At 42.8% G+C, this 26,484-nt stretch overlaps 1 protein-coding gene across 2 annotated transcripts in view; it reads right to left on the bottom strand.

Annotated features, from left to right (window-relative positions):
* The window catches only part of PSD3 (pleckstrin and Sec7 domain containing 3), a 559,261-nt gene that overhangs the window by 315,096 nt on the left and 217,681 nt on the right, over positions 1-26,484 (bottom strand). For both annotated transcript variants that reach the window (XM_025393705.1, XM_025393706.1), the window contains exon 4: positions 24,227-24,622. In XM_025393705.1, coding sequence (XP_025249490.1) covers positions 24,227-24,622 — 396 coding nt within the window. The remainder of the gene's footprint in view (positions 1-24,226; positions 24,623-26,484) is intronic.

Genomic DNA, 26,484 nt, shown 5'->3' on the forward strand with positions numbered 1-26,484 from the left:
CCACCTGCCTCAGCCTCCCAGAGTGCTGGGATTACAGGCGTGAGCCACCGCACCCGGCCTTGGAAGGTGAAATTTTTTTACAAATTCATCTTTTCCCTGTTGTATTTCATTAATATATAAATAATATGAGAGAGACACTTATACCTTCCATCAGAAACTCAAAAACTCTATTAAAGATTCCTAGGAGATCTAACACCTTTCCTCGTCTTAGTTCAAGGTCTTACATGGAAACAACTTTATCTTGACTAAACATGATCCCCCTCCTATCTACTATATTTATAGCTCTTATCGTTCTGTACCCTTGAGCGCAAACCACATTAAGATTGAATCACTTCTACTGAAAACACACTGATGCTAAAAAGGAAAAAAAAAAATCAGAATAGAACATATACGATTTGTTTTCAATTCCTACCCCTACTCCACATTAAATAGGATGGACTGCTTTCTTAGGGAAAAATAAGATTATTAGAAAAGTTAGTTAGAAGCACACAAACCAATGTATAAAGGAGACTGTTCACTTAACAGGGCTCCTCTGCTATAGAAGATTTTAACCAAGAGAAGAATAGTACAGTCAAATTCCAGAATAAGCTAGTCTGCACAGCATTTACTTTGGGTATAAAGAAAATGACATGACTACAGCGTTGGGATCTGAAACAACTGTTTCATACAAAGCTGGTTACAATGATCAGTTCATTCCAAATTGGTGGGAAAGGCTTTGCACTAATTCCGGGAATGTACAGCCATGGATGGCTCAAAGCGCGTCACAGGAGTTCACACTGGCCTAGATTTTCTAAAATCTTGTTATGTAAAGAGGGTAAAATTTTAACTTGAGGGTAAGTATATCCTAAAGGCAAAACATGAGGTAAAAATATGGTATCTTGTCTATGAGAATATTGCTTTGGAAGTAAAAATTGTATTTCATTATTACCATTATGATTTGAGATTCTGTTACTCCTAGAAGCTGGCAGCATAAATTATAGGTAATTTATGAGTTAAAGGGTATTGATCATAGCTATGATTTTGAAGAGGCGGCGAGAGGAACGGCTGTCATCTCAGCAGTGAGCCAAAGAAACCCCGCATTTCCTGGAGTGGACGGCATCCCCTGGGCCTTTGGCAGCTACATCGTCCCACTCACATGGTCCTGTCTGCATTCTCAGACTTAGTGACATAAGCAGGGTGGCAACTCCCTCATCAGTCCATCAGTCGTCACTTCCAGGTGCACAGCGGGGCATTCGGAAGACAGGTGCGTCCACACTGAGAGTGCTCTGGGGTCACCCCCGCCGAAACCTCGTCGGCAGTGTCAGCCACACCCATGAGGGCTGCTGCAGCTCCTTCACTCCCTCTTCTCCCTCCCTGCTGCCCACAGCAGGAGTTTCACAGGCCCACCACAGCATCAGTTAGAAATAGCAGAAGAGGGTGGGTGTGGTGGCTCACACCTGTAATCCCAGCACTTTGGGAGGACTAAGCAGGAGGATCATTCGAGGCCAGTCATTGGAGATCAGCCAGAGCAACAGAGCAAGACCCCACCTCTACAAAAAAAACTTCAAATAAATGGCAGAAGAAGGGAACTCAAACTAGTCACTTAGTCTCAGGGTTTAATGGGAAAGAATACTGAAGTTACTGTTTAGAAGAAAATAAACACATCTAAACGAAATCCTTTATCTCGCTTAACCAGGAGCACAAATAATTAAATGCATTTGTAATAATCTCCACTCGATACTGTACACTTAAGTCAACGGTATGAGCCTAGCGAAAGCATTCCATTCTCTGGGAATAACTACAGTGGTATTCTTTGCGGAGATGGGATGTATTTTAAACGCTTATCAATTTGACTGCACAGTTACCCTGTGGAAGCGAAAGAAAAGAGACAGAAGAAAGATTTTCGGATTCCCTCATGATCAAAAAACATTCTCAATAAGCCTTTTAACGCATGTGTTTGACCATATTGGTAGCAATACAAATGTTTTGATTGGGATATCATTACCAGGAAGGCAAAGGTAATATTTCTCTAGAGAAACAGTGATGTTCCCTGCTAAACCACACTCCAAGGCTCAAGGGCACAAGCAGGCCCTTCAACCTGAATGCCAACATTTAATAGAGGCTGTGGGGCTATGAATGTCTTTGAGGCTTTTGAAGAAACATCAAATGAACAGAAACGTAGGGGGCAGAAACTATTGGTACAAGTTTCTCCCGTGCCCTGGAGGGAGACATGTTCCTTGTGAAGGTACAGGGAGTTTGAAGGTTCTACTGCTACTCCTGGGGAAACTCACACTGGGAAGTCATGAACGTCTCTGGGAGGTTGTGTTCCAGGCAGAGAGGGACACAGACTGCTGACAAACGATCAAAAAATGCCAACACATCAGTACACTGACCAAAGTAACAATCGATTTTCAAACATTTAGTGGTAACCTGGACTTAGTGCTGTGCAAAAATTAAAAGACAGCCTCTGCCTACAGAGAAGCTGCAGGACACACAGGACGCATCAGCGAAACCGACTGGTCTCAACTCCCTTTCCCCTCACTTGCCACATCTCCAGGGGTCTTGCTCATGAAGAGGGAAATTACAGGATGATGGCAGGTTGGTGCTGGAAAAAACCCTCAATTGTTTGGCTTGGCCCAACAACCTCATTTTGAAGATGAGGCCAGCTCAGAAATGGGTGGGTGACACAGCCAAAGACAGAGCTAATGTGAAGTCCCAGGAAAACCCCAGGTCCCACACTGCCAATCCCATGTTCCTTTAACTCTAAAGGGAAAAAAAGTTCTCCTCCATTTGAGCCTACACTATCCATGCCCTGGATGAGCAAGAGTCAAGAAATTCCCGATTTGGCCTCGACACTGCCTTTCACCTCCTGCATGCTGGTTTCACTTCAGCTGCTGAGGCGCACACTTCTGCTTTCCTGCGAGAAACCACGCCCTTCGGAAAAGGGAGGGAGAAGATGCACCATCAGCCAGTCACTTGAGCCAAGGAAAAGAGACTGGAATATCATCTCCTACTGTCCTGGTGCTTCCCTTCCTGGAAAAGGTGCAATTGGGGTTTCAAAGTAAGTATCTCCAATCAGTCAGCTCAGACTGAAGACAACCAGTGGATGTTACTTCCATGAAAGAACAAGGCAAAACGTCAAGCCGTGGAGGCAGCCCAAGAAGACTGCAAACCAGCCGGAAGCGCTCTCTCCCTCCTTCCCCTTGCTCCGCCTTAATCACTGGGCAAGCTATGCGCACTGTTGCTACTTTTTTGGTATACTCTACCTGCAAGACCCTAATTGATCATAAAGAACTAATCTAAGGAGCCAGAATTCGTATGATTTCATACAGTCAAGTAATGAGTTTTTGGAGGTGGTATACACCATGTGAATTATTTAATCAAATTCATTTTTTCAGGTAAGTAAATGAAAGCTTCAGAGAGAGATGAAGAACTTAGGTATAAACAGAGCGGGGCCAGAGCCAAAGTCTCCTGACTGCCAGCACAATGTTCTTCTGGTGACCCTCTGTGCAACCCACAGACACGAGGCTACTACGGATGTCAACCCTGGGATCAGAATCACGCTGGCCTTGGATGTGCAATGGCCACAGCAACCTAACAACTTAAAGTCCTCCTCCATGAATGGCTAGTGAGACTCAGCAAGATAGAATGCGGGCTGCAGAAACAATAGGGGAGACATGAGCCTGGTTAAAGATTCAGGGAAGAAAAAGAACCATGATAACCCAAAGAATGTTGAAGATAAAGCAGACTGTAAAAGCAAGGAAGAGAAAGAAAAGAGGGGAAGGAAAACGTGCCAGCAACAAAGCAGGTGAAAAGAACAGCATCAGACCACAGAAAAGCTAGCTACCGGTCACATGATACATAAGCATTCGGGAGTCAAAAAAAAAAAAAAAAATTCCTAAATCCTGTTACTTCCTTTACAATGAAGCAACTTTCTCTAAAGGAAGGCATTCGGTGTTTAACCACGTTGGTGTACAGTTACATCAGACAGTCTTCAGATGTGTTTTCATAAAAGTGAATGCAACACAAGATAAACACAACTTCTACCCTAGCCAACGAAATGTGGATTTTGATACTTAATACATACAGGGTAGGGCAACCCCACCCTTGGCCGGCAACCGAGCATCTGCAGATGAATCTCTCAGCCTCTTGCCAGAGCTGGTCCCCTGGTTGCATGGCCCTGAGACCTCCCAAGAAGAACTGGGTGCCACAGGAAGAGATACTGCTGACTCAGGAGATGGCCACCTCCCATGGAGAGGCAGCCAAGTCAGGCATGCAACTGAGATGCATGTAGCAGTGGTGATTAAGTTTTAAACACTTAATAGACTGCAGCTCAGATTTAAGTGCTGTATGTTCTCTCTCATGTAGGGATGCTTCTAGAAATAGTCTTGAATGTGTGTGTAGTGGTGGGTACCTGTTTTTGTTCAACCTAAATTTCCCAATAAGATCGTTTTACTAAAAATGTTTTTCTCCTTTAAAGAAAGGAATTACTATGAAAAAACTGGGTTGTAAAATCCATGTTGCTCACTCACAGAGGAGTCCCAGAATGACCAGTAAACTCACCTGAGGTTGGGGAGGAATGGAGAGACGGTGGGGATTATGGCCTAGGTTGTTTATTGTCACATAAAAATGTAGCAACTGCCATTCTTTGGCTATATTTCAAGTGGATACTTCTTAGTTCCCTCATGTTTAAGCTTTTAAGAAATGCTCAGCTATGCAATTTCCGCGAAGTCAATCAAGGATGAATTCAAAGCCGTAATGCAAGATGAGATATTTGCTCTCAAGATGTCAGAAAATGCAATGCCAAAATCACCTTATATCACCCTTAGGTTTATCTTCTACACCTGTTGGCCATATCCCACCTGCAGTCCCAAAGCAGCAATTACACAACTGGCATCTACATAGGTATTCATCTACTTGTTAGTAAATTATGCAAGGTAAAGGGATTTAGTCAAAAGTGGCAAATCCTAAATCAACAGAATTTTCACTTACATTCCAAGTGAAAGGGAGTAAAACAGAGAATCCCAATCACAGACAATTACTCATTCATTGATCTTCCCACGCCATCTATCATTTCTACATGAAGAAACTTCGGCTGACTTCTTGGTGCCTGTCTAACCCTCCTGATTATTACAGTACTACTTTTGGTCATGCGCTACGCATCAGACACCTCAACTGCCTTCTCTTCAGTGGCTGGTATCAGCCGAGATGTAAACTACGGTTGAATGGTCTGCTATTTTCATGCTAATGGTGCTTCCATATTTTTCATTTGCCTCTTCGTACACGTTGGCTGAAGTTTATACTATGGATCATTTACATTTCTAGAAACCTGAAATATCAGCATTGTCCTCCTACTCACAACTATGGCAACAGCATTCATAGGCTATGTGCTCACATGAGGCCAGATATCATTCGGAGGCGCTACACTAATTACAAATCTACTATCAGCCATGCCATCTATTGGAACTGACCCTATGCAATGAATCTCTGAGGTGGACTCTTTCCTCTTACTGACCTTGTCTTTTGAAACTATGGTTCCCCTTATGTCTAAGGTAAACTTTTCTCCTTATATCTAAGGTAAACCGTTTCATCCAGAAGGACATCTTCCATGGGTCTCCAACACTTGGCCGAGCCATTGAGTTCCCCAAGGAACATGCTAGATGCTTAAGTTCTAGCAGCCAGTGACTGTCTCCCACTACTAGGGCTATTAATAAGCCTTCTGGTTAGTCAGCTGCACAGACAGATTTAACTCTTCTTGTTTATCTTTTCAGCAGCAAAACACTCAAGAAATACAAATGTTATCCTATTATTGTCATCTAGGAATTCAGTCTTGCCATGGGAAAGCCAGACTAAAATGTCCACACAGGATAGATGTACTCCTCTGTTCAACAAGAGATAGATAATAAAGAGTTTGAGGAAACCAGGATGGATGAAAACCATTGAAAACCAGAACCACAGCAATGCAAACATCTCCCACATAGCCTGGCAAAGGCCCCTCTCCTGTCCCAAAGGCATTAATGCCTCATGCTGAAAGAAGTATTCATTTTCCATGTCTTCTCATGGTGGCATCTCTATTTCAGCCACCAGCTGTCATGACAGCCTTTCTCCCTGGCTCCCTTCAGGTACTCGCAGCTCCTTTAACAATGGATCTGAGACCCAGAAGCCCTGACCGAAGATGGTCAGCTTTGGATGATTACAAAACAAAGCGAGGTCAAGGTCAGCAGATTCTAGGCAAGACAATTCGATACTCATCCTTCATACCCTCAGAAGTCAACATGGCATCTCAGCTTGACGTTCAGCTTCATTACTCACTTGCCCTGTCTTTTCTAAGACAATTGTCCTAAGTTATTTAAAAGGAGGCAAAAATTGCCCGGTAAGACGATGAATGCAGCAAGGTAGAGGAGAAGTACAAAAGAAAGATAGTCATTCTCTCTCCTCCCGATGCACAAAAAGGTCTTGTAGCCCAATCCCTTCTGTAGATGGGCAAACTGAGGGGTCATGAGAGGACGTGACTCTTCCCAAGTCTCACCATCAATAGCAGAGTTGGACCAACCGAGGTTCCCCTGCTGAAAAGCAGGGCCTCAATAAAGGACCAGCTGAATCAACAAAAGGGAGTGGCTTCCTTAAGAACATGCTGGGCACAGACACTATTGCCCCCCTCCCTTCTGCATACAGGTTCTTATGCATACCAGGAGCATCCAAGAACAGAGGGGACACAAGATCTCCACAAAAGCGAGACAAAGTGCAAGGACACCAGAACACCAGACAGCTACAACTGTTCCTGGCCTCCGACGCATCAACAATTCAGTCTACCTTGACAGGTAAGAGGAATAAGCCGCTGTCCTTTGAATATCCAGTAAGAGAAACAAACCACAAAATCCACAGAGCACTCTGCAGTCCGTCTAGCACTTGCCCATCGTTATTTTATTTCATCCTCACAATAGTCCCACCTTGCAAGTAAAGAAACTGAGGACCAAAGAAGTCTTACCCAAAGTCACAGCTGGTAAACAATAAGGCGGGAAGTTGAGCCTACATCTTCCAACTCCATATTCAGCACCTTCTATTCTATCTCCACCCAATGGTATTCATGACAAAAAGCCAAATATAACAGTAGACCAAAGGGCCGACGGAACCACAGCCTCCAGCCAGCTAAACAATGACTAAAATCCCAGCTGGAACCCAACGCAGGCTCTGCCTCCCCAGGACTTCAGGACAGGATTCCACAGCGGGTTCAGACCAGCCCTCGGCTGAGAGGCAAGCTCTTCGAGCTCCTACAGGAACTGTAGGTTCATCACACGCCCCACAACAGCATGGCTGGAGCTAGACCTGTCAAGCACATTCGGCTCTTGGTGACACAACCCAGCTGTGCAGGCGGTTCCCATCAAGGGAGCTCCAGACGTTCTGGACACTGTGCCACGGAACTGCAGGGAGGGACCGAGCTGCACAGGGAGCTGGCAAGCCCGACAGAACTTTCCCTACCACATCTGTACTTCTGCACCAATAAGGCACTTTCCAATCAGATCCCAAAGAGCTACGCAGATGCTGCCTTGCAAGGATAGACTAGAAACTGACAGTGGAGATTCCTTCCGGGGAGTGGGACTGAAGGAACTTCCAATTGAACTTTCACCATCGGCATCATATTCCTTTCATAATATTTTTGAAAACTAGATCAAAATTCAGTGTAAAAGCCGTAAGGATGATAGCTTACACCGGAAAGTGGTGAAGGCATAAAAGAAACGGACACCAGATGATGTAAACCAATCACACAAGAAAACTGTTTTCAACAAGAGCTTTAGAAACACTGAATTAAACGTAAGAACTTTATAAAGTAGAACAAAGATTCTTATTTGCTAATTTTACAAAAATTTCCCTGGGCTGTAACAGAAGAAACTGAGCCATTTTTCAGGCAGGAAAAAAAAAAAAAAAAGTTTTTAGTACTTATTCTGTTAGGCATTTTCACATATTTTATCTCATTTACTCTCAATAACCATGGAATAAAAATAATATCCACAAGTGACAGACCAGGAAACTCAGACCAGGCACTCAGAGAAGCTAAGCAGCTTTCACACAGCTGCGGAGCTACCAACCCTAAAGTGTAAAGACAGAAAGGGACAATCTTGGAATACAGGCACGTCCTTAAAAAGCTGCCACCACTGCTGGGCAAAGGCAACCTGCACCTACGAAAGAACCCAGACACGATGGCCAGGTCCTGACAGTCCTTTCTCGAGTGGGTCACATGCTGCCTATGGGGTACATGTGTACACAATGCAGCTCCCCACCTTTGTGATGAAACTGACACGCCCTCCCCACTACAGATGTTGTCACAAAGTGCTGATGGACTTCCACTAATCCACCCATTTTCCTCTCCCAGCCCCCAGTGCCACTGAAGCCTGCATTTGAGAGAGGCCCAGCTGAGATGAGAACAGAGGTGCTACCCTGGAACCTGGCCACAAGGAAGCCTGATGTGTTTACAGTATGAGTTTGCCCACAGCTTCAAATTCATCACCATCGTGCTCTAACATCTAAGTCCTCACGTGCCTGACATAAGGAAGCACAATGTAAACATCCCAATAGCCAATGATCATTAACATTGACTGAACTCTTTTAGAGCATAAGGAACTACGGTAATTGCTTCCCAAGCACTCCACACTAGTTAATCCTCACAGCCACCAACCCTCATGTTAGATACTATTATCATTCCTATTTCATTTATGAGGAAGCTGAACTTCAGGGATGGTTAAGTAACTTGCTAGAGGCCAAACTGTAAGGAGTAAAACTTAAGCCTATGGGCCTATGACTCCTAAATCAGACTCACAGCCACCCTGCTTAGGCCTCTCATAAAATATGTTTAATGGCCTTTTTTCCCTCAAGTATTCTGTCATTTCTCATTAAAGTTATGAAACAAAATGTCCAAACAGAAGAGGCAAAATTGTTATACTGATGGGCTAGCCAGACAAACGGCATTATAAAATACTGGAAATAGGAACTTACAATCCGTAGTCAAGGCTAGAAAAGCCAATTTTAGCAATGCATACCCACAAATATGCCTGTTAACAATCATTGACTACCCTGGAAGTTCAAGCCCTGGAGTTCTTGCTGGGTTTTGGATGGTCATGAATTACTCTTCAATTCCAGGCATCTTGAAAATGGACATAGTGTCAGTGGGCTAGGCTCACTTCCCCTTCTTTAGCATCCTTGACCTCACTTATCCCCTGCCTGTTGAACATAACAACAGAAACTTTCCCACAAAGAAATCCTGAGGCTGAAATTCCCCCAACTCCAGAGGGGGGAAAAAACAAAAAAACTCCCTATGCCCCTTTCATTCGATAACTGGTTAGTCTTTGAAGTTTCAGGCATAACGTTGAATTCTAAGATGAATCATCGTTCCATACTAACAGCACAGCTAACTTTCCCTTCAGAGCAGTGATACACCAAAATAAGAACGATAGCCTTCTGCAGTAGTCATTACGGACCTCACTACATGACCAAGCTCAAATTAGTGACATTCCACAGCCCGGATGAAGTTTCACAAAGGGTAGCTGGAGTCCACATGCAGTCTAGGTAGACCCAGCTATGTCTAAGCACCTCAAAGAGCAGCACAACTCCATTAGGGAAAAATCTCATTTTGCCCAAACATTGTAGACACTGTAATAAATATACTCTTCATTTGTCATCCTTATTTAGAAATTAACATACGATCATGTTCCTAAGTCTTTCCCCTAGGATCACCTTATAATGCTTTTCATTTGAAATAATTTATTTTCAAATCTAAGGAAGTCTACACAATTACAATTATACATAATCCAGCACTGCCTAGGACCAGACAAAGGCAATAAACCAAATTCCAGTTACCTCCGTCAGCAAACAGTCTGCCCATAATTCTGTCACGCATTGAAGAGCGTTCTCCCATTCCATCTGCTCAGCAAACTTTCATCTTCCGTACGGGCTCTTTTAATGTACTTCTAAAGCTGCTTCTGTTGCCAGTACAAACTGCTACACACTGACTCCGCAGTGACATTCTCCCAGAATGCCACTGGATCCCTCAGGGGCTCAGGGATACGAACTTGAAAGAAGTTGAAGGAGGACGTCCCCCTCTTCCCAGCCTCCTCTCTCAACAGAGCTTCCCTCCAAGAGACCTGCTTCAGAAGTCCAGACCCAGTGAAGTCACTCATGACCTCACAAAACTCCAGTTTAACTCTTTAAGAGCCAGAGAGCAAGCTGACAGCAGGCAGAAAAGGCGACTGTCTACGCTTATTTGGAGTGGTTGCCTGTTTAAGGGAAAGGAGACATTCGTCCAGCATCGTTCAAAACAAAGTAACTTCGGCACTGATTTGGTTTAACAGCACTGAAGTTTTTGGAACAACTATTTTTTAGACTGCAGTTTCCTACAGCACACACAGCCTGGTCCCAAAGAAATGACTGAAATAGACAACAAAATAGATTTAAGTCGTTTATATTATACACAATTCAGCTCTGTTAAATTCACACTTAATCTTATGTAACTTGTGTTTTTCTATTTTCATTTCTAGTTTTGGTTTTTCTGCTCGTGGATGTGAAAATATGTATTGTCCTGTTGTCCAAAGCCTGCTTCAGACACGTAAGTGGCCAGGCGACACTCACAGCTGTCAGACACACGCAACAACTGCCACAGAAGCATCCGAGAAACCAGGGACAGCAGGAGCTGAAAGCCACTGGAAGCCGTGGTCGCCAGACCTAACCAATGGATGGCAGAGTGTGTGTCAGCCCCTAACAGCGAAAGACCAGCCTCACTTCAGTCCCTTTTCCACGCTTTTCCTTGAGCTCCTGCTATTTTTGTTGGGATATGGGGATTATCAGGACCTGGAGATTTAAAAGACTCAAAATTATTTTCTAAACAGAAGTTTAGGGTGTGGTCTAAACAATTCCCGGCTCCACCCTGACCTACTACATTAGAATCTGCATTTTAACAAGAGGTCCAAGTGGTTTACATTCACGTGGAAGTTTGCAAAGCACTGGTCTACAATAGTGGTCCATGGAGCAAACCTGGAGCAGTAAAGCTACAGTGTTCTCAAACTTGATTGCACATTAGAATCAGACAGGGAGCTCTGTAAGCTTCTCATCTCTAGGCTTCACCGTCAGAGATTCTATATGTTAGAGTGGCCCCTGGACATGGATAGCTTTAAAAACTTCCCAGGTGATTCTGATATACAGCCTAAGTTGTCAACCCCTTGCTACTCCCAGATGTGGACCTCAGACTCACCGACATCACTTCTAAACAGAAGTGGATAAAAATTATACGCTCAAAGACCATGTAATATGCCCTTTCAAGAATGTTCTGGTTCACCAGAAAATGATTATACTTACCATGCAGTAATTTTATTCCTAAATATATACCCAGCCTAGAGAAGTTCTTCCATGTGTGCCCAAAAAGCCACGTGAAGGCTCTGCACATCGCCACGCTGTCTGACATAACAAGACAGTCAAAATGCCCATAAATAGAAAAATGAAAAAAACAGGTTATAGTATGTTCACATAATGAATACTATACAGCAATTAAACCGACTGAACTAGGGCCGAGTCAATAAGAATGAATTTCGAATATTGAGAAAAACGGACAATCTAGAAATACAGGTATGTCCTCAAAAAGCAGCCACCACTGCCGGGCAAAGGCAACCTGCACCCATGAAAGAATTGAGACACAATGGCCAGTTTCACAAAAGGAAACAAGAGAGCATGTGTATGAAGTTGAAAAGCGTGTGAAACAACACTGTGTCACGATTACAGATGCACATCTCTAAAGGAATGATAAATATCAACAGCTCAATGAGGTTCACAGCTCATGGTTACTTCACTACCTAGGGAAGGAAACAGAGGAATGGGGCCTGGCGGCATAAAGAGGAGAGGAGTCTGCAATTCATCTGAAATGCTCTTATGTCCTAAGTGGGATGATGAGATGACAGGGGTTTATTATTGTGTACACTTTTTGGTATGCCTCAAACATTACAGAAGCTTTAGAAAGCCAACTGCATCAAGGCTACAAGCTCTTTGAGTGTAGCAACACCTGTTCAGTCTGGACGATTAACAGAACAGGAGGCAAAGAGGTTAACAATTCCCTTCACTCTCAAGTCCCCAAATCCAAGCAGCTGCTACTCCTTCTGCCATAGTTTAGCTCTGGCACGTCACCCTGCTCCATGCCACCCACAACCCTGTACACATAGCCAACTCATCCTTCACAGCCCACCTCAAAATGCAGCACCCCCACAAGGGCCTCCATGACATCCCACGATGCAAGTAGCCCCCACCTGGGAACCGTACAGCCTGGCTCTCTGCGCGCGGCACTAGAATCATTTCTGAAGTTCTGTGATCTGCCTGTTTGGGAGACACCTTGATATCTACCATAGAGCAGCTGCTCATTAAGTTCTTCATTCAACAAAAACTGAGTGCCCAATATGTGCTTGCCACTATGCCAAGGGTTCTCCAAGTCCCAAAACGTAGAACTTGAGAAGACCACAGCCTAACAGAAAGGACAGGCCCATAGCTAAGTATAATACTTTTAATACTACGTGCTGAATCCTCAAACAGTTGCTAAATGAATGTCAACTATGAATAATGAACTTTTAGGATTGTTTCACAATCGTAACTATTCAATACATCTTATTTTCTCTACACTAAAGACTTTATAATATTACTCTTGACAAGAAAATACCCCCTTGTTTGCGTTGAGGTGGGCTTCTAAATAGAGTAATTACAAAGACAATAAAAGAATCTATCATTAAACCTCCTCACAGTCAAGGAATTGAAGGCTCTTAGAATTATTATTACAGAAAAACAGCATCTCAAGTCAATTCGATTTTACCACAGTCCCTTCATACTAGGTGACTTTGAAGAGGTTTTAAAGATGTTTCCAGCACTGTTATTACTGATAATAGCCAACATTTATTGAGTTCTCATGAAGTGCCAGTAAATGATTGAGAGAGAGAATTGACTAAAATTTGAACCAAACCACTCCAACTTAAAGACCCACACTCTTCACCACCAAACCATACTGTTTCCTAGGCAGGAAAATCAAGCAACCTCTGCTGGTGTCGTTTGGATGGACTCCCTGTCACCACCACACCAAAGACAACAGAAGAAATCATTTCCAGGTTCACAGCCAGGAGCACTCACTCTTACAAACCTCCATCAGGGGAATCGTCCTCTCCAAAAGCAGAGTTATCTTTAACAGGCTCACTCCCACTGAGAAGAGGGACTGGCTCGACTTTGTATTCTGCCTCTAAGCAACTTCCAGCAAATGCCTCTCAAACTTCAACATGCTCATGGATCACCTGCAAATGTGTTAAAATGCAAATTTTGCTCCAGCGGGTCTAGGATGATGTCTGAGACGCATTTCTAACCAGGCGCAGGTGATGTCTGTTAATCTGAGGCCCAGACCTGGGAGCAGCAAGGGGTTGAGAACCTAGGCTGCACATCAGAATCACCTGGGAAGCTTTTAACGCTCTCCATGTCCAGGTGCCACTCTAACAAATACAATCTCTGACGGTGAAGCCTGGAGAGGAGAAGCTTACAGAGCTCCCTGTCTGATTCTAATGAGCAATCAAGTTTGAGAACCACTGTACTACAGCTTTACTACTCCAGGTTTGCTCTATGGACCACTGTTGTAGAACAGTGCTTTGCAAACTTCCCTGTGAATGGAAACCACGTGGACCTCTTGTTAAAATGCAGATTCTAATGTAGCAGGTCAAGGTGGGGCCCGGGTCTCTGCAATTCTAATAAGCTCCCAAGTGAATGCTGTTGGGTGGCAAGATGGTGAGTAAAAACATCAGAAAATCGCAGGAGTTCAGTGTGTGATTTATAAGGCTTTCCTTTCTTTTAATTTTAGATTCAGAGACCAGTAGAATACCTGCAAACAGAGCATCAGGCACAAGCATAAGAAACAGCATATGAAGTATGGGGATAACGAAATGGAAGCATTTATCTAACATTACACAGGATAGTTTAATATCAATCCTCATTAGCATTCATGAGACACATATTTACCTTCCTTTGCACCATGGCCACTGTCTGTCTCAAGTGCTAAAAAATGAAGGCTCTGCTAACAGCTTCAGCCAATTCAATAGACAGACATACCTTGGATATATTGCTGGTTCAATTCCAGAATGCTGCAATAAAGCAAATAGAACAATAGAGCAAGTGATACAAATTTCTGGATTTTCTGGTGCCGATAAGAGTTAGGTTTACGCTGTAGTTTCTCAGTGTGCAACAGCATTATGTCTAAAAACAACAGTGTACATACTTTCATTTAAAAACAAACTTTATTACTAAAAAATGCTAATGATCATCTGAGTATTCAGCAAGTCCTAATCTTTGCTGATGGAGGGACTTGCCTCAATGTTGATGGCTGCTGACTGATCAGGGTGGTGGTTGCAGAAGGTTGGGGTGGCTGTGGCAATTTCTGAAAACAAGACAAAAATGAAGTTTGCTGTATCAATGGACTCTTCTTTTCATAAAATATTTCTCTGTAGCCCGTGAGGCTACTTGATAGTCTTTTACCCACCACAGAACTTTTTTTTTTCAAAATTAAAGTCAATCCTCTCAAACTCTACCACTGTTTTATTAACTAAGTTTATGAAATATTCCAAATCCTTTGTAGTCATCTCAATGAGGTGCACAGCATTTTCATCAAGAGTAGACTTCATCTCAAGAAACCATTTTCTTTATTCACCCATAAGAAGCAACTCTTCATTTATTAAAGCTGTATCATGACACTGCAGCAATTCAGTCACATCTTAAGGCTCCACTTCTCGTTCACTTGCTATTTCCACCATATCTGCAGTTGCTTTATCTACTGGAAGTTTCGAACCACTCAGTCATTCATGAAGGTTGGAATCAACATCTTCCAAATTCCTATTCATGTTGCTATTCTGACCTCCTCCTCCCACAAATCACAAATGTTCTTAATGGCATCTAGAATGGTGACTCCTTTCCAGAAGGTTTTCAACTGACTTTGCCCAGATCCATCCGAGGAATCACTATCTATAGTGGCTACAGCTTTACACAATACATTCCTTCCAGAAAAGCTCAAAGTCAAAATTACTCCTTGATCCACGGCTTGCAGAATGGATATTGTGTAGGCAGGCAAGAGAACAGCATCAGTCTTCTTGTACAGCTCCATCAGAGCTCCCGGGTGACCAGGCATCTTGTCAATGAGTAGCAGTAGTATTTTGAAAGAAATCGTTTTTCCGTTTTTTCCCCCAAGCAGTAGGTCTTAACAGTGGGCTTAAAATAGTCAGTAAACCATGCTGTCAGCAGATGTGCTGTTATCTAGCCTTTGTAGTTCCATTTCTAGAGCACAGGTACAGTAGATTTTTTTTTTTTTTTTTTTGGAGACGGAGTTTTGCTCTTGCTGTCCAGGCTGGAGTGCAATGGCACCATCTTGGCTCACCACAACCTCCGCCTCCTGGGTTCTAGTGATTCTCCTGCCTCAGCCTCCCGAGTAGCTGGGATTACAGACACCCACCACCATGCCCAGCTAATTTTTGTATTTTTAGTAGAGAAGGGGTTTCACCATGTTGGTCAGGCTGGTCTACTGACCTTAGGTGATCTGTCCGCCTCGGCCTCCCGAAGTGCTAAGATTACAGGTGTTAGCCACCACGCCAGGCCACAGTAGATTTAAGTATAATTCTGAAGGGCCGTGGGATTTTCAGAATGGAAAATGAGCACTAACTTCAACGTAGTGTCACCAGCTGTATTAGCTCCTAACAAGGGTCAGCTTGTCTTTTCAAGCTTTAAGAAAAGGCAATGCCTCGTACTCTGTAGCTAAGAAAGTCCTAGACAGCATCTTTTTCCAATAGATGGCTATTTGGTTTACATTGAAAATGTGTTGTTTACTGTAGCTCCCTCTAACAATTATCCCAGCTAGATCTGGCTAACTTGCTGCAGCTTCTACATCAGCGCCTGCTGCTTCGCCTAGTACTTTTATGTTATGGAGATGGCTTCTTTCCTTAAACCTCATACACCAATCTCTGCTGGCTTCCAGCTTTCTGGCTGCAGTTCCTTCACCTCTCAGCTTTCAGAGAACTGAAGACAGTTAGAGCCTTGCTCTGGCTTCAGCTTAAGGAGACATTGTGACTGATTTGATCTTCTATCCAGACCATTAAAACTTTCTCTATCCAGAAATAAGGCGTTTCTCTTTCTTATTATTCATAGGTTCAATGAAGTAGCACTTTTAATTTCCTTCAAGAACTTTTCATTGCATTCACAACTTGGCTGATTGGTGCAAGAGGTCTAGCTTTCAGCGTATTTTGGCTTTCAACATGCCTTCCTTACCAAGTTTAATCCTTTCTAGAATTTTATTTAAAGTGAGAGACGTGAAACTCTTCCTTTCATTTGAACATTTAGAGGCATTGCAGGGTTACTAACTGTCCTAATCTCAATATTGTGTGTCTCTGGGAATAGGGAGGGCCGAGGAGAGGGAGAGGGGGGCGGGAACAGTTGGTTTCATGGAGCAATCAGAACACACAAAACTAACTGATAAGGTTTGCCATGTTATATGGGCATGGTTTGTGGTGCTCCAAAACGATGACAATAATAACATCAAAGATCTCTGACCACAGGTCACCATAACAGATTTAACAGTAACGAAAAAGCCCAAAACACTGAGATAATTACTAACATGTGACACAGAGACACAAACTGAGCACCTGTTATCAGAAAAAATGGCACCAACAGACTTGTGTGAGACAGGGCTGCCACAAATCTGTAATTTGAATTAAAAAAAAAAAATACAGAGTATCTTCAAAGAGCAATAAAGCTAAGTGCAATAAAATGAGGTTTGCCTGTAGCTCTGTATTTCAGTTTACAGCAAGCTTATAAAGTGAAAAACAAGATTAAAGTACTGTAAACCAGCCCCTTTGGAGTTCAGGCAAATTTGTAATCCTGTGTAAAACACCTTCAGAGAACGATTTACTCAGGAAAGGTCAGTGTCTTTTTTTCCTCCCCAAACCAAGGCTCGATGGATAACATCCAGTGTTGCAAATATGGTGCTAAGAGACCTCTGCTAACATGAATATCGCTTCCTTTAAAAGTTAAATAGCATACTGATACAGGAATAAAAATATTGCTGTATCATCTCGATCAATTAAAGTATTAACCACCATTCCAGTTTTTATTTAGACCTATGATTCTCTTTGTAATCACTCATACCTCCAAGGTCCATTATCATTTGATGCCATTCTTTGATCAAAGCTCATCCAAGTAACAGGCACCCCACCATGCTCTTCACACCAATAGCCACCAATATCCAGGGAATGACTTCGGTTTGTTTTAAGGTTTACACCACAGAGTTAGAATGTCTCCAGGAATAGCTATTTCAAATCCAGGACCATTTCCTGAGGTCATCGCTAATTTATAAAAGAGGGACCAAACAGGGAGGGCACAAGACCAATAGGACGAGGGCTGTCTGAAGGGCACGGAAAGAACAACCAAGGACCCACAGTGCACTTAGCTTCCCTCCTGGGCTCCCTGACAATCGACCCACTGTTGGAGAAGGGACAAAGCACAGAAGAGCTGCCAGGAAACTGACCTTACAGGGCACATTTTCTACAGAGATGGCATTAGAAGGACACATAAGTAAAACCTAAGTGTTCTTGTGTGAGCCCCTCACAGTCCCACCCTCAGCCCACTCCTCACCCTTGAGAGCTTTCTCATGCCCACAGCTGCAAGTGTCACGTCTACAAGGGTGACTCCAAAGTCTCTCCAGTGACCTTCAGTCCCATATTCCCACCAGCCCTACACAAGTAACCCTCTCTGTCCTCCAATTCGACCTCTTTATATCTGATCCCACTAGGTGTCCTCCTACCAACGCTGCTGCTTCCCCCAACTCCAGTGGAGGGTTTCTTGCTCCAACCAGTCACCCATGCTTGAACTCTCACAATCATTTTGACTCGCCCCACGTGTCCTAGAGTCAACCATTCATCAAATCCTTGCATCTTTCTTTTTACCAGGCTGTTTCTTATCTATTTTCTTATTGTTCCCTAGACTCTTAGACTACTGCAAAACCCATAATAGGTTTAAACTAAATATCCACAAACTAGAACTTAGCAAAGTCTTACCACAAAACTGTAAATTGGTTGATAAGGCTATTTTCATCTTACCAATAAGCAATCAGAAGTTCCACGAATGAAAAGACCTGCCCGAGATCAAGCTGCCAAGAAAGAGGGTGGCTTCGCCCTCCTGTCTTCTGTGTCAACTCTCCAGGTTTATTCCACCTACCACAGTGCGCTGCGCTGCACAAAAAGAAGGTAATTTCTCAGGAAGCCCCGTAGTAAGTGTCTGGTGCAGGGCTTCTGTCCATGGCCAAGTGGCAGGATAACTTTTCTTTGGGTTACTACTGTCATTGGTATTCACTTGTATTTAATGAGCTCCTACTGTGTACCAGACATCGTTAGGCCACTTGACTTTCTTTTCTTCATTTTTGTTCTATCTGATTAATCTCATTTGCTCCTCCTTCCTTTACAACATAGGTATTATTAATTTCATTTTACATTTGGAAAGGGTCTCGGATTTTATGTACTTATTCATAAATACACACCTAGAAAGTGAAACAATTCAAAACCAGGAATAACTGGCTCTGAGACCTAGAAGAGCCCCTAACCCACATCATTGAGCAGGAACTCCTTTGTGGTTTTAAAAAAAAAAAATCAAATCAGCATTATACTACTTTGGAAAGAAGCCAGAGAGAGAAAAATGAGAACCTCTTTTTTGACCAAACAAATTTAAAATGTAGAAGAAAAGGATTAAAGAGATTACTGAAGCAACAGCAACCAGCTCATGAAGCCACGAGGCAGCAGAGCTTCCCACCACGAATGGCAGAAGAGAAGCCGGGAGTTCCGTGGGCAGCCAGATCTCTCCAATTTCACAACATCAAAATGTTGTTCTCTGTCACCAGCTTCACTAATGTCACATTATTTTTAATTTATTCTTTTATATTTATATATTATATTAAAGTGGCTTCAAGTTTAAACTGGGATGCTGAAACAAATTTTCAAATCGCATTTCAACAAATTTCTACTTCTTCTTTCACATGAATTCTTCCTAAGTGGACAAACAATATGGATAGAGAAAAACTGAGGAAGAAAGAGAATAATTTCCAAACACTGCATTCCATTTGAGAAAGGGGAGAAAAAAATAACAGCAAGGCAAAAAAGTCCCCACAAATATTAAATTCAGAGTGAGCTGAAGACAGACTGAAGTGCTTCCCTCAGGCAGATCAGCTGCACGCAGATGTAATTCACCTGTTCCGCCGTACCGTTGGTATCCTGAGCAAGATCTGAAAGGAAAACTAGGAAGCTAAGATATAAAATAGATCTATCACACTACAAAGGTTATCTCAAAAACCAGCTTCATAAATTTCAGGGAACCAAAAAAACAAGTTTCTGCCATGTCACTGTATTTGCTATTTCTTTTTCTCCTGTCCAAACCCAAGCTCAATGGAAATGGACAATATTCAGCTCTGTTGATGGTCACAGTGACAACATTTGTGCCTTAAGAACTTACTGATTGGAGTTGTGGTCATCTGCTGATAAGCCGGCGAGCGAGACGCACCCAGACACAAAGGAACCCATTGAGACGGGTGTAACTGTAAGTCTCTAATTATCCTTTCTAATTTTGGAGCCATGTGACAGGACTTCACACAGCACCACTGACCCCTGGTCAGCCTGAGTGCCATGTAGCTGGACCACACAGGGCGGGGATGCTTCTCTTTGCTTCTTCATTAAAATACTGTGTTCCATGCGTAGGGTGAGCTGTTTCTGGCTGACATGAGGCTCACTGATCAACAGGCAGGCAGAGCACCTGGGAGAATGTATTAGGCTGGTGCAAAAGTAATTGCAGTTTGCCATTGAAAGTAATGACAAAAACCTTAATTACGTTTGTGGCGACCTCATAGTCCGTCCAGATTTATTCCAGGATTTTAAGAGGCTTTTTCACCTTACACAGAGTGAGCTGCTTGATGTCACAAAGGTATTTAATACTTTTAAAGACAAATAGGCACTCAAAAAAAAAAAAAAGTCTTTCCCAGCTGGATACTAGAATATTATAGATTTGGAATATTTTCTTCTTTGACTTGAGTAGGGAGAGTAACAGGGATGAACAATGTCCCTCTGGCCACCAAAGGACGGCTGAGCCCAAGCCTGGAAGGCATTTCTGAGGGAAAGAACTAAGTGCTACAACACCCCAGTCAGCTTTCCCCACCTCTCTCACCTTTCTTTAAACGAGCAGTTCAGCCGAGAACAATGTCATCCTGTGTTCAGAAAAAAATCACTGTCCAATACTGCCACTGAAATCATCTCAAAAACAAAACAAAACAAAACAAAAGAATTTATGCCAGGCCGGGCGCGGTGGCTCAAGCCTGTAATCCCAGCACTTTGGGAGGCCGAGACGGGCGGATCACGAGGTCAGGAGATCGAGACCATCCTGGCTAACACGGTGAAACCCTGTCTCTACTAAAAAAAAATACAAAAAAAACTAGCCGGGCAAGGTTGCGGGCGCCTGTAGTCCCAGCTACTCGGGAGGCTGAGGCAGGAGAATGGCGTGAACCCGGGAGGCGGAACTTGCAGTGAGCAGAGATCGCGCCACTGTACTCCAGCCTGGGCCACACAGCGAGACTCCGTCTCAAAAAAAAAAAAAAAAAAAAAAAAAGAAAAAAATCACTGTCCAATACTGCCACTGAAATAATCTTTAATGACAAAGTAAAGACAGATGTTGAAACAGAAAAGGATTTAAAAGGAAATCGAGGCAATACCAAAGCAAATACATTTTTGTTTTGCTGAAGATATCTGGTCTTGTTCTAGAACTACCATGAAATCATTATCACTTGGTCCAGTTCAGCACAGTCCAGGAAGAGCACGGGCTCTGGAGGCTGACTGCCTGTGTTCGAGGGCTGAGCATGCCACTCACCATCTGTGTGACCTTGAGCAACTTACTCAGCCTCTCTGCACCTCGGTTTCCTTATTTGGAAAATTAGAACACTAATAGTTCCTTTCTTCCTCCTAGCTCATGATGAGAACCAAACATTATGTGTTTACTAAATAAATAAAACCTATGGGCTACATATGACACACAATTATATTCAGAGACTAGCTAAAGCAATATTTTTTACAAGCTAACGACTAACACTTTATACATTAAAATCAATACTTAATCTCCTTGGTTCACGTCTCCCAAATATCAAGAAGGCGTGATCAGGGGAGAATTCATTAGTCTTATTCCTTGTCTTTTGTGCCTTCCTCAGAGCTCACTTTATCCCATGTGCTCAGACCCCCACCTCTAGCAAGGAAGCAGGAAAGGCAGGTGAACACAGATGGAATGGAGGCATGGGCACTACTTTTACTTATCACTTTTCTTTTGTAAATATATTAATACAATTGAAATTTTTTTTTTCCTTTAATTCTAACAGTTGGGCCCTCAGTGCTTGGCTGAAGGACAGGCTTAATACCTCAATGTCCACTTCCTTACCTCCGCAGAGGGATATTTCAACATAGATGAAATTTTAAAAGGCCAGCTCACTGATTGCTTTAAAAATATGTGGAAATATGTTTACTATTGACCTGGTAAATTTTCCCTCAAATTGAACGCATACACTGCCACCACCACCACCAAAAGCAGCTCTACATTGAGAACTTAGTTTCTTGAAAACAGATCATCTCAGACTTCCAGCTTTATCGACACATGGCATGAGAGAAATCAGATCAAAAGAAGAATAATAATATGAGAGAACCAACACCTAGCACAGTGAATGAATCTGGCCTAGGAGTCAGGTGACTTGAATTCTAGTACAGTATCTGTCACAAGACAGCCACGTGGCTTTGGGTAATATATCCCACCAAACTGGAATACAGATTCTATATTATTTAAAAAACTTTTTTAAAAAAGCTATCTGAGGCCCATTCAAGTAGTAAAATGTCCTAATTCTCTAACCCAGAATACTAACACAATTCTTTTGTGGTTGCAGCTTCTCCAAATCACCAAGGAAGGCAGAAGGGGTAAAGAAAAATATGAGTTTTCTAGTTTCCTTAAAATTTCTTAGGATCATTAAACCTGCCTTGAATAGAGGCATACATCAGAAAATAAAGCTTCCTCCACCTATAACCATGTATTATCATATGCCAACCTCAAATAACACAAAATGGGGGGTCCCGCCAAGCTTGTCTGTCCAAGCCACTGGCAGTGCTCAGCGCACGGTAGGATGACCACCGTCAGGAATTGTACAGGAGTGCCCGGGCTCGGGGAGAGGTGAGCTGGCACGTCACCAAGGTGCTTGTCACTCAGCACTAGAATGTGGTCCTTTACTACTAGACAAGATCTCCTGGTTTGACAATGAAGGGACACAGCTGAAACTTTATCTCAACACGGCCTGAAGGATACCACTGTTTAAATCTGAGATGCTAAAACACTATAACCTACTCCAATACTCTCTCCCAACTATTTAACTCTGTCCATCCTCCTGACTGGCACCCATGCTGGCCCAAACGATGACAACCTCCCGTTCTAAGTGCACAAGCCGCACATTTAACAAACCTTTCACCCAATTCCTTCGCTGATGTTCATCTCTTGGCTTCACTTACGACCACTCCCTGTGGCTTCTGTAGTGAAACCTCTCGGCCCAAAACTCTTCAGTTCCCCAAACCATGTTTGGTCTGTAATATAAACAACTTTCACTCACCCTAGAAAACTGAGTTGGGATTTCCATGAAATTATCTGCAAACCTTTCCTACAGCATTTTATCGCAATTTGCAGTCCTCCGAGATGATGTTGAAAGGGGAGGACTAAAGTGGCACCCTCCGCCGAAGAGCACCCCCTTGCAGGGACACTGTTTTCAGGGATGCTTCCTCTCCAGGACTCTTCCACTGACAGACATTCTGATCTCAGAGATACAGGAAGTCTACATGTGGACTAACCAGGCAACCAGTTCATATGCACACATTTACCCAGGCTCTGCTTTGTACCATGTCCTGTGTGAGGTGCTTTAGTCTCTATTAACCCTTTAAATCTCACGGCCTCACAACACACTGGATCGTTAACCCCATTTCGTAAATAAATAAATCAACTTTCAGAGAAAATAAGTGGCTTGCTCAAGTAATTCAGACCAAAATCTTGTTTTGACACCTTGTTCTTTTTATTCTCACTGTGACCCAATAAGACAACCGATATCCACAATCCATTTTCACAAGGAAATGCATCGCTACAGTGTCACAAGGTGCCAATCCTGAACTTGCTCATCCAATGAACTATTAACCTTCAAACTGGTTATAGAAAATGCTCAGCACAGGACAGACTGCCCAAAAAGAGAGGTGTATTGAAAACCTGTATTACTAGCTTTTTTTTTTTTTTTAAACAAAAAGCACTGGTATTATTTCATACAGCTTTAAACAGTTTTAAAATAGTTGATCACCATTTAACACCCCCCACCAGCTCCATACAAACACACACACACACACACACACACACACACACACAAAATATATCAAAACAAAATTCATAAAATTGTCACAGGTAGATAACCTGAGGATGACGAGCATGAAGAAATGAAATGTTGGGTAATCCATAAATAGATGTGGAATCCCCAGATGACAGGCAAGGTGCATACAACGTACAAAATGTGTCATTTTATCTCCCAGATAGACTAAAATCCTAAAGTAGAGAGAGAAAATAAATACACAGCCTAGACCAAGATATCAGCTCTCTCAAGCATCTGTCTAATTGGATCCTTCCTTCAACATGTCTGGAACAGGAGGACAGAATAGGACCTCTCAGAGCAAAGGACTGGAAGAGACTTTGCTGACTGCATAGTCCACCGCTTTAGTTTCCAATGAAGGAATCTCTGAGCTAATCAAATAACCTTCTTGAAGTCATCAACCACCCTCAGTGCCAAACTAAAGCTACGATCTCTCAGTGTTCTTTTCACAGCACCACGTCGCTGCCATTGTCGGAGCTGATATCTCACTCATCATCCCCAAATATTTGTTTGGTATCCAATTTATAGTCATCCAGGAAATACCACAGACTAAAATGATCACAGTTTGCCAATTTGACAAACCACTAAGGTGTGTCCTTCCTACCCTAAAACTCAAATTACTTTTTACTCACATCATTGGCTTATATCCACAGAAATTGGCCAAATGATTTAAAAATATATTCCACACTCAGATTTCCCAAAGAAAAAATCCTACAAAAACCACCAGTATGAAATGTATGAGAATGGGACGAGTACCTTCCCCAGAAAGCAATCTCCGGGGTGCCTTTCGTGTAGATGGAGTCGTTGGCATCATTCAGCCCATTGGTGACCCCACTAGAATAGCCCATCACGATTCCACCATCTGCTGACACACTCAGGATATCCTGATGTCCTCCCCCCGATGTCCTCTCCAAGAACTGACCACCTTCTTTAATGCGCTGTTGTATCATTGGAGTGAGGGGCATTTCAAAGCTAAAATAGCTATCAGGCTCTGAGTATAATGTCTCCAGGGACTCTGCACTGTAGTATAAAGAAGTGTTGTCCAAAATGGTTTCAAACTGGGAGCTGTACACATCAGTGGAGTCCTCCGTATATCCAGGCCCAAGGATGTCTTCATCTTCCCCCTTAATGTGCTCCTCTTGTTCAGTGATCCTGGAAAGTAAATAAGAGTGAGGAATTCCAAGATTAGGTTAATGTCTTTATTTTTCCCCCTTCAATCATATAAAAAGGACAACATTCTGAAGATCTAACTCTTCTATTCATTGACTTATATCTTAACATATTTGGGAAGGAAGCTATGAAACATAATCAGGTTGAAAAAGTCTCACCATATATGTGGCTAGGACACTATAAATAATTTAATAAAGTTTCAAACTAGCTTCCTAATGTGTGAATACATCTGGTCCAATGAATATGTGAATAAAATATTCAATTCTCATTTTAGCCAAGTATACCGTGCACATTCAGATTATTTGCAACTACCAGCATTCCTAATTATAACAGAATCAGATATCATGTAAACTTGATACGGCAAAATTTCGGTAAAAATACACCAAAGTTTCATCAGTTGATTAATACTTTCTGATTTAAATAAGGCCAAATGCTCTCAAGCAGATGACTACATCAGAAGCCAAGAGCTGCCCCCTGCTGACAACACAGCAGCACTGCAGAGAGATTTCAGGTCCAAAATTAGATAGCCAACGAACAGCCTAACAAAAGCCAACAGAAGCCAAGGCTAACCAAAGCCTTGAGATATTAGAAACAGCTCAAAAGTCAATATACAGGGTGGGGCATTCACTTCGGCACACAAATGTGAACAATTAATATGCAGCATGTTCTTCAAATATTAAAAATGAACATTAGGATAACTAAGTAAAAAAAACTTGGGAGATAGATAACTAGGAAGAGCAAGAGGTCAAGAGTTAGAAAAACCGGAAGCTGAACTTTGGCTATCTCAATTACCAGCTATATCACTTGAAGCAACTTTACTTAACCTCTCTGAGCCTCAGATTCCTACAAATAGGAATAAAATAGAAATAGGAATTATCTATTAAGCATCTCATAAGTAATGCACATTCAACATTGCAACTGGTTTGCTGTTTTTAAATACTGAAGGTCAGCCATGGACTAAATGCTATATTCTTAATGGCTTCCCACTGCACTTGGCATAAACTGGACCGTTCCTAAGATGCTCCTCTCCACCTCTCCACACTCACTGCACCCCATTCTCCCCTGCTCTTTTTTTTGAGATGCAGTCTAACTCTGTCACCCAGGCTGGGGTGTGTTGGTGCAATCTCAGCTCACTGCAGCTTCCGCCTCAGCCTCTCAAGTAGCTGGGATTACAGGCATGTAACACAACGCCTGGCTAATTTTTTATTTTTAGCAGAGACGGGGTTTCACCATGTTGGCCAGGCTGGTCTCGAACTCCCAACCTCGGGTGATCCACCCGCCTCGGCCTCCGAAAGTGCTGGGATTACAGGTGTGAGCCCCCATGCCCAGCCTCCCCTGCTCTTCAGGCATCAGCCACACAGGTTGAGTTTCAAATCTTCAAGCCTGGCACAGGCCTTGGCTTCACACATCTGCAGGAAGCACACACTAGTCAGGGAGCTCAGCAGCCTCCTGTGCACATGCTGTTCCCTCTGCCTGGAATATTCTTCCTACCCCTTCTCTGCCTGGCAAACTCATTCCTTCCTCACGTCTCAGTTTAATTTCCATTTCCACAGAAAAGCTTTGTCCAAGCCATCAACTGAACTGGCCTCTCCCCTCCATCCAAATTATTCTTTCTCGTAGGTCTCTGCTCTTTTCCTTCACAGAACCTAGCACACTTTGTGATCCTAGACCTATTAGCATGTTTATGTGATCAATGTTTATCTTCAGCGATAAATTCCATGAGGACAGTAACCGTGAGCCGCATCTATTTTGAACATTCTTTTATGCCCAGCATCTTGCAGTGTCAGGACATAGGAGACAACCGAAAAATATTTGTGGGAAGAAAAGAGGAATGAATTATTAAT

The sequence above is a fragment of the Theropithecus gelada genome, chromosome 8, assembly GCF_003255815.1.
Source record: "Theropithecus gelada isolate Dixy chromosome 8, Tgel_1.0, whole genome shotgun sequence".
Classification (NCBI taxonomy): domain Eukaryota; kingdom Metazoa; phylum Chordata; class Mammalia; order Primates; family Cercopithecidae; genus Theropithecus; species Theropithecus gelada.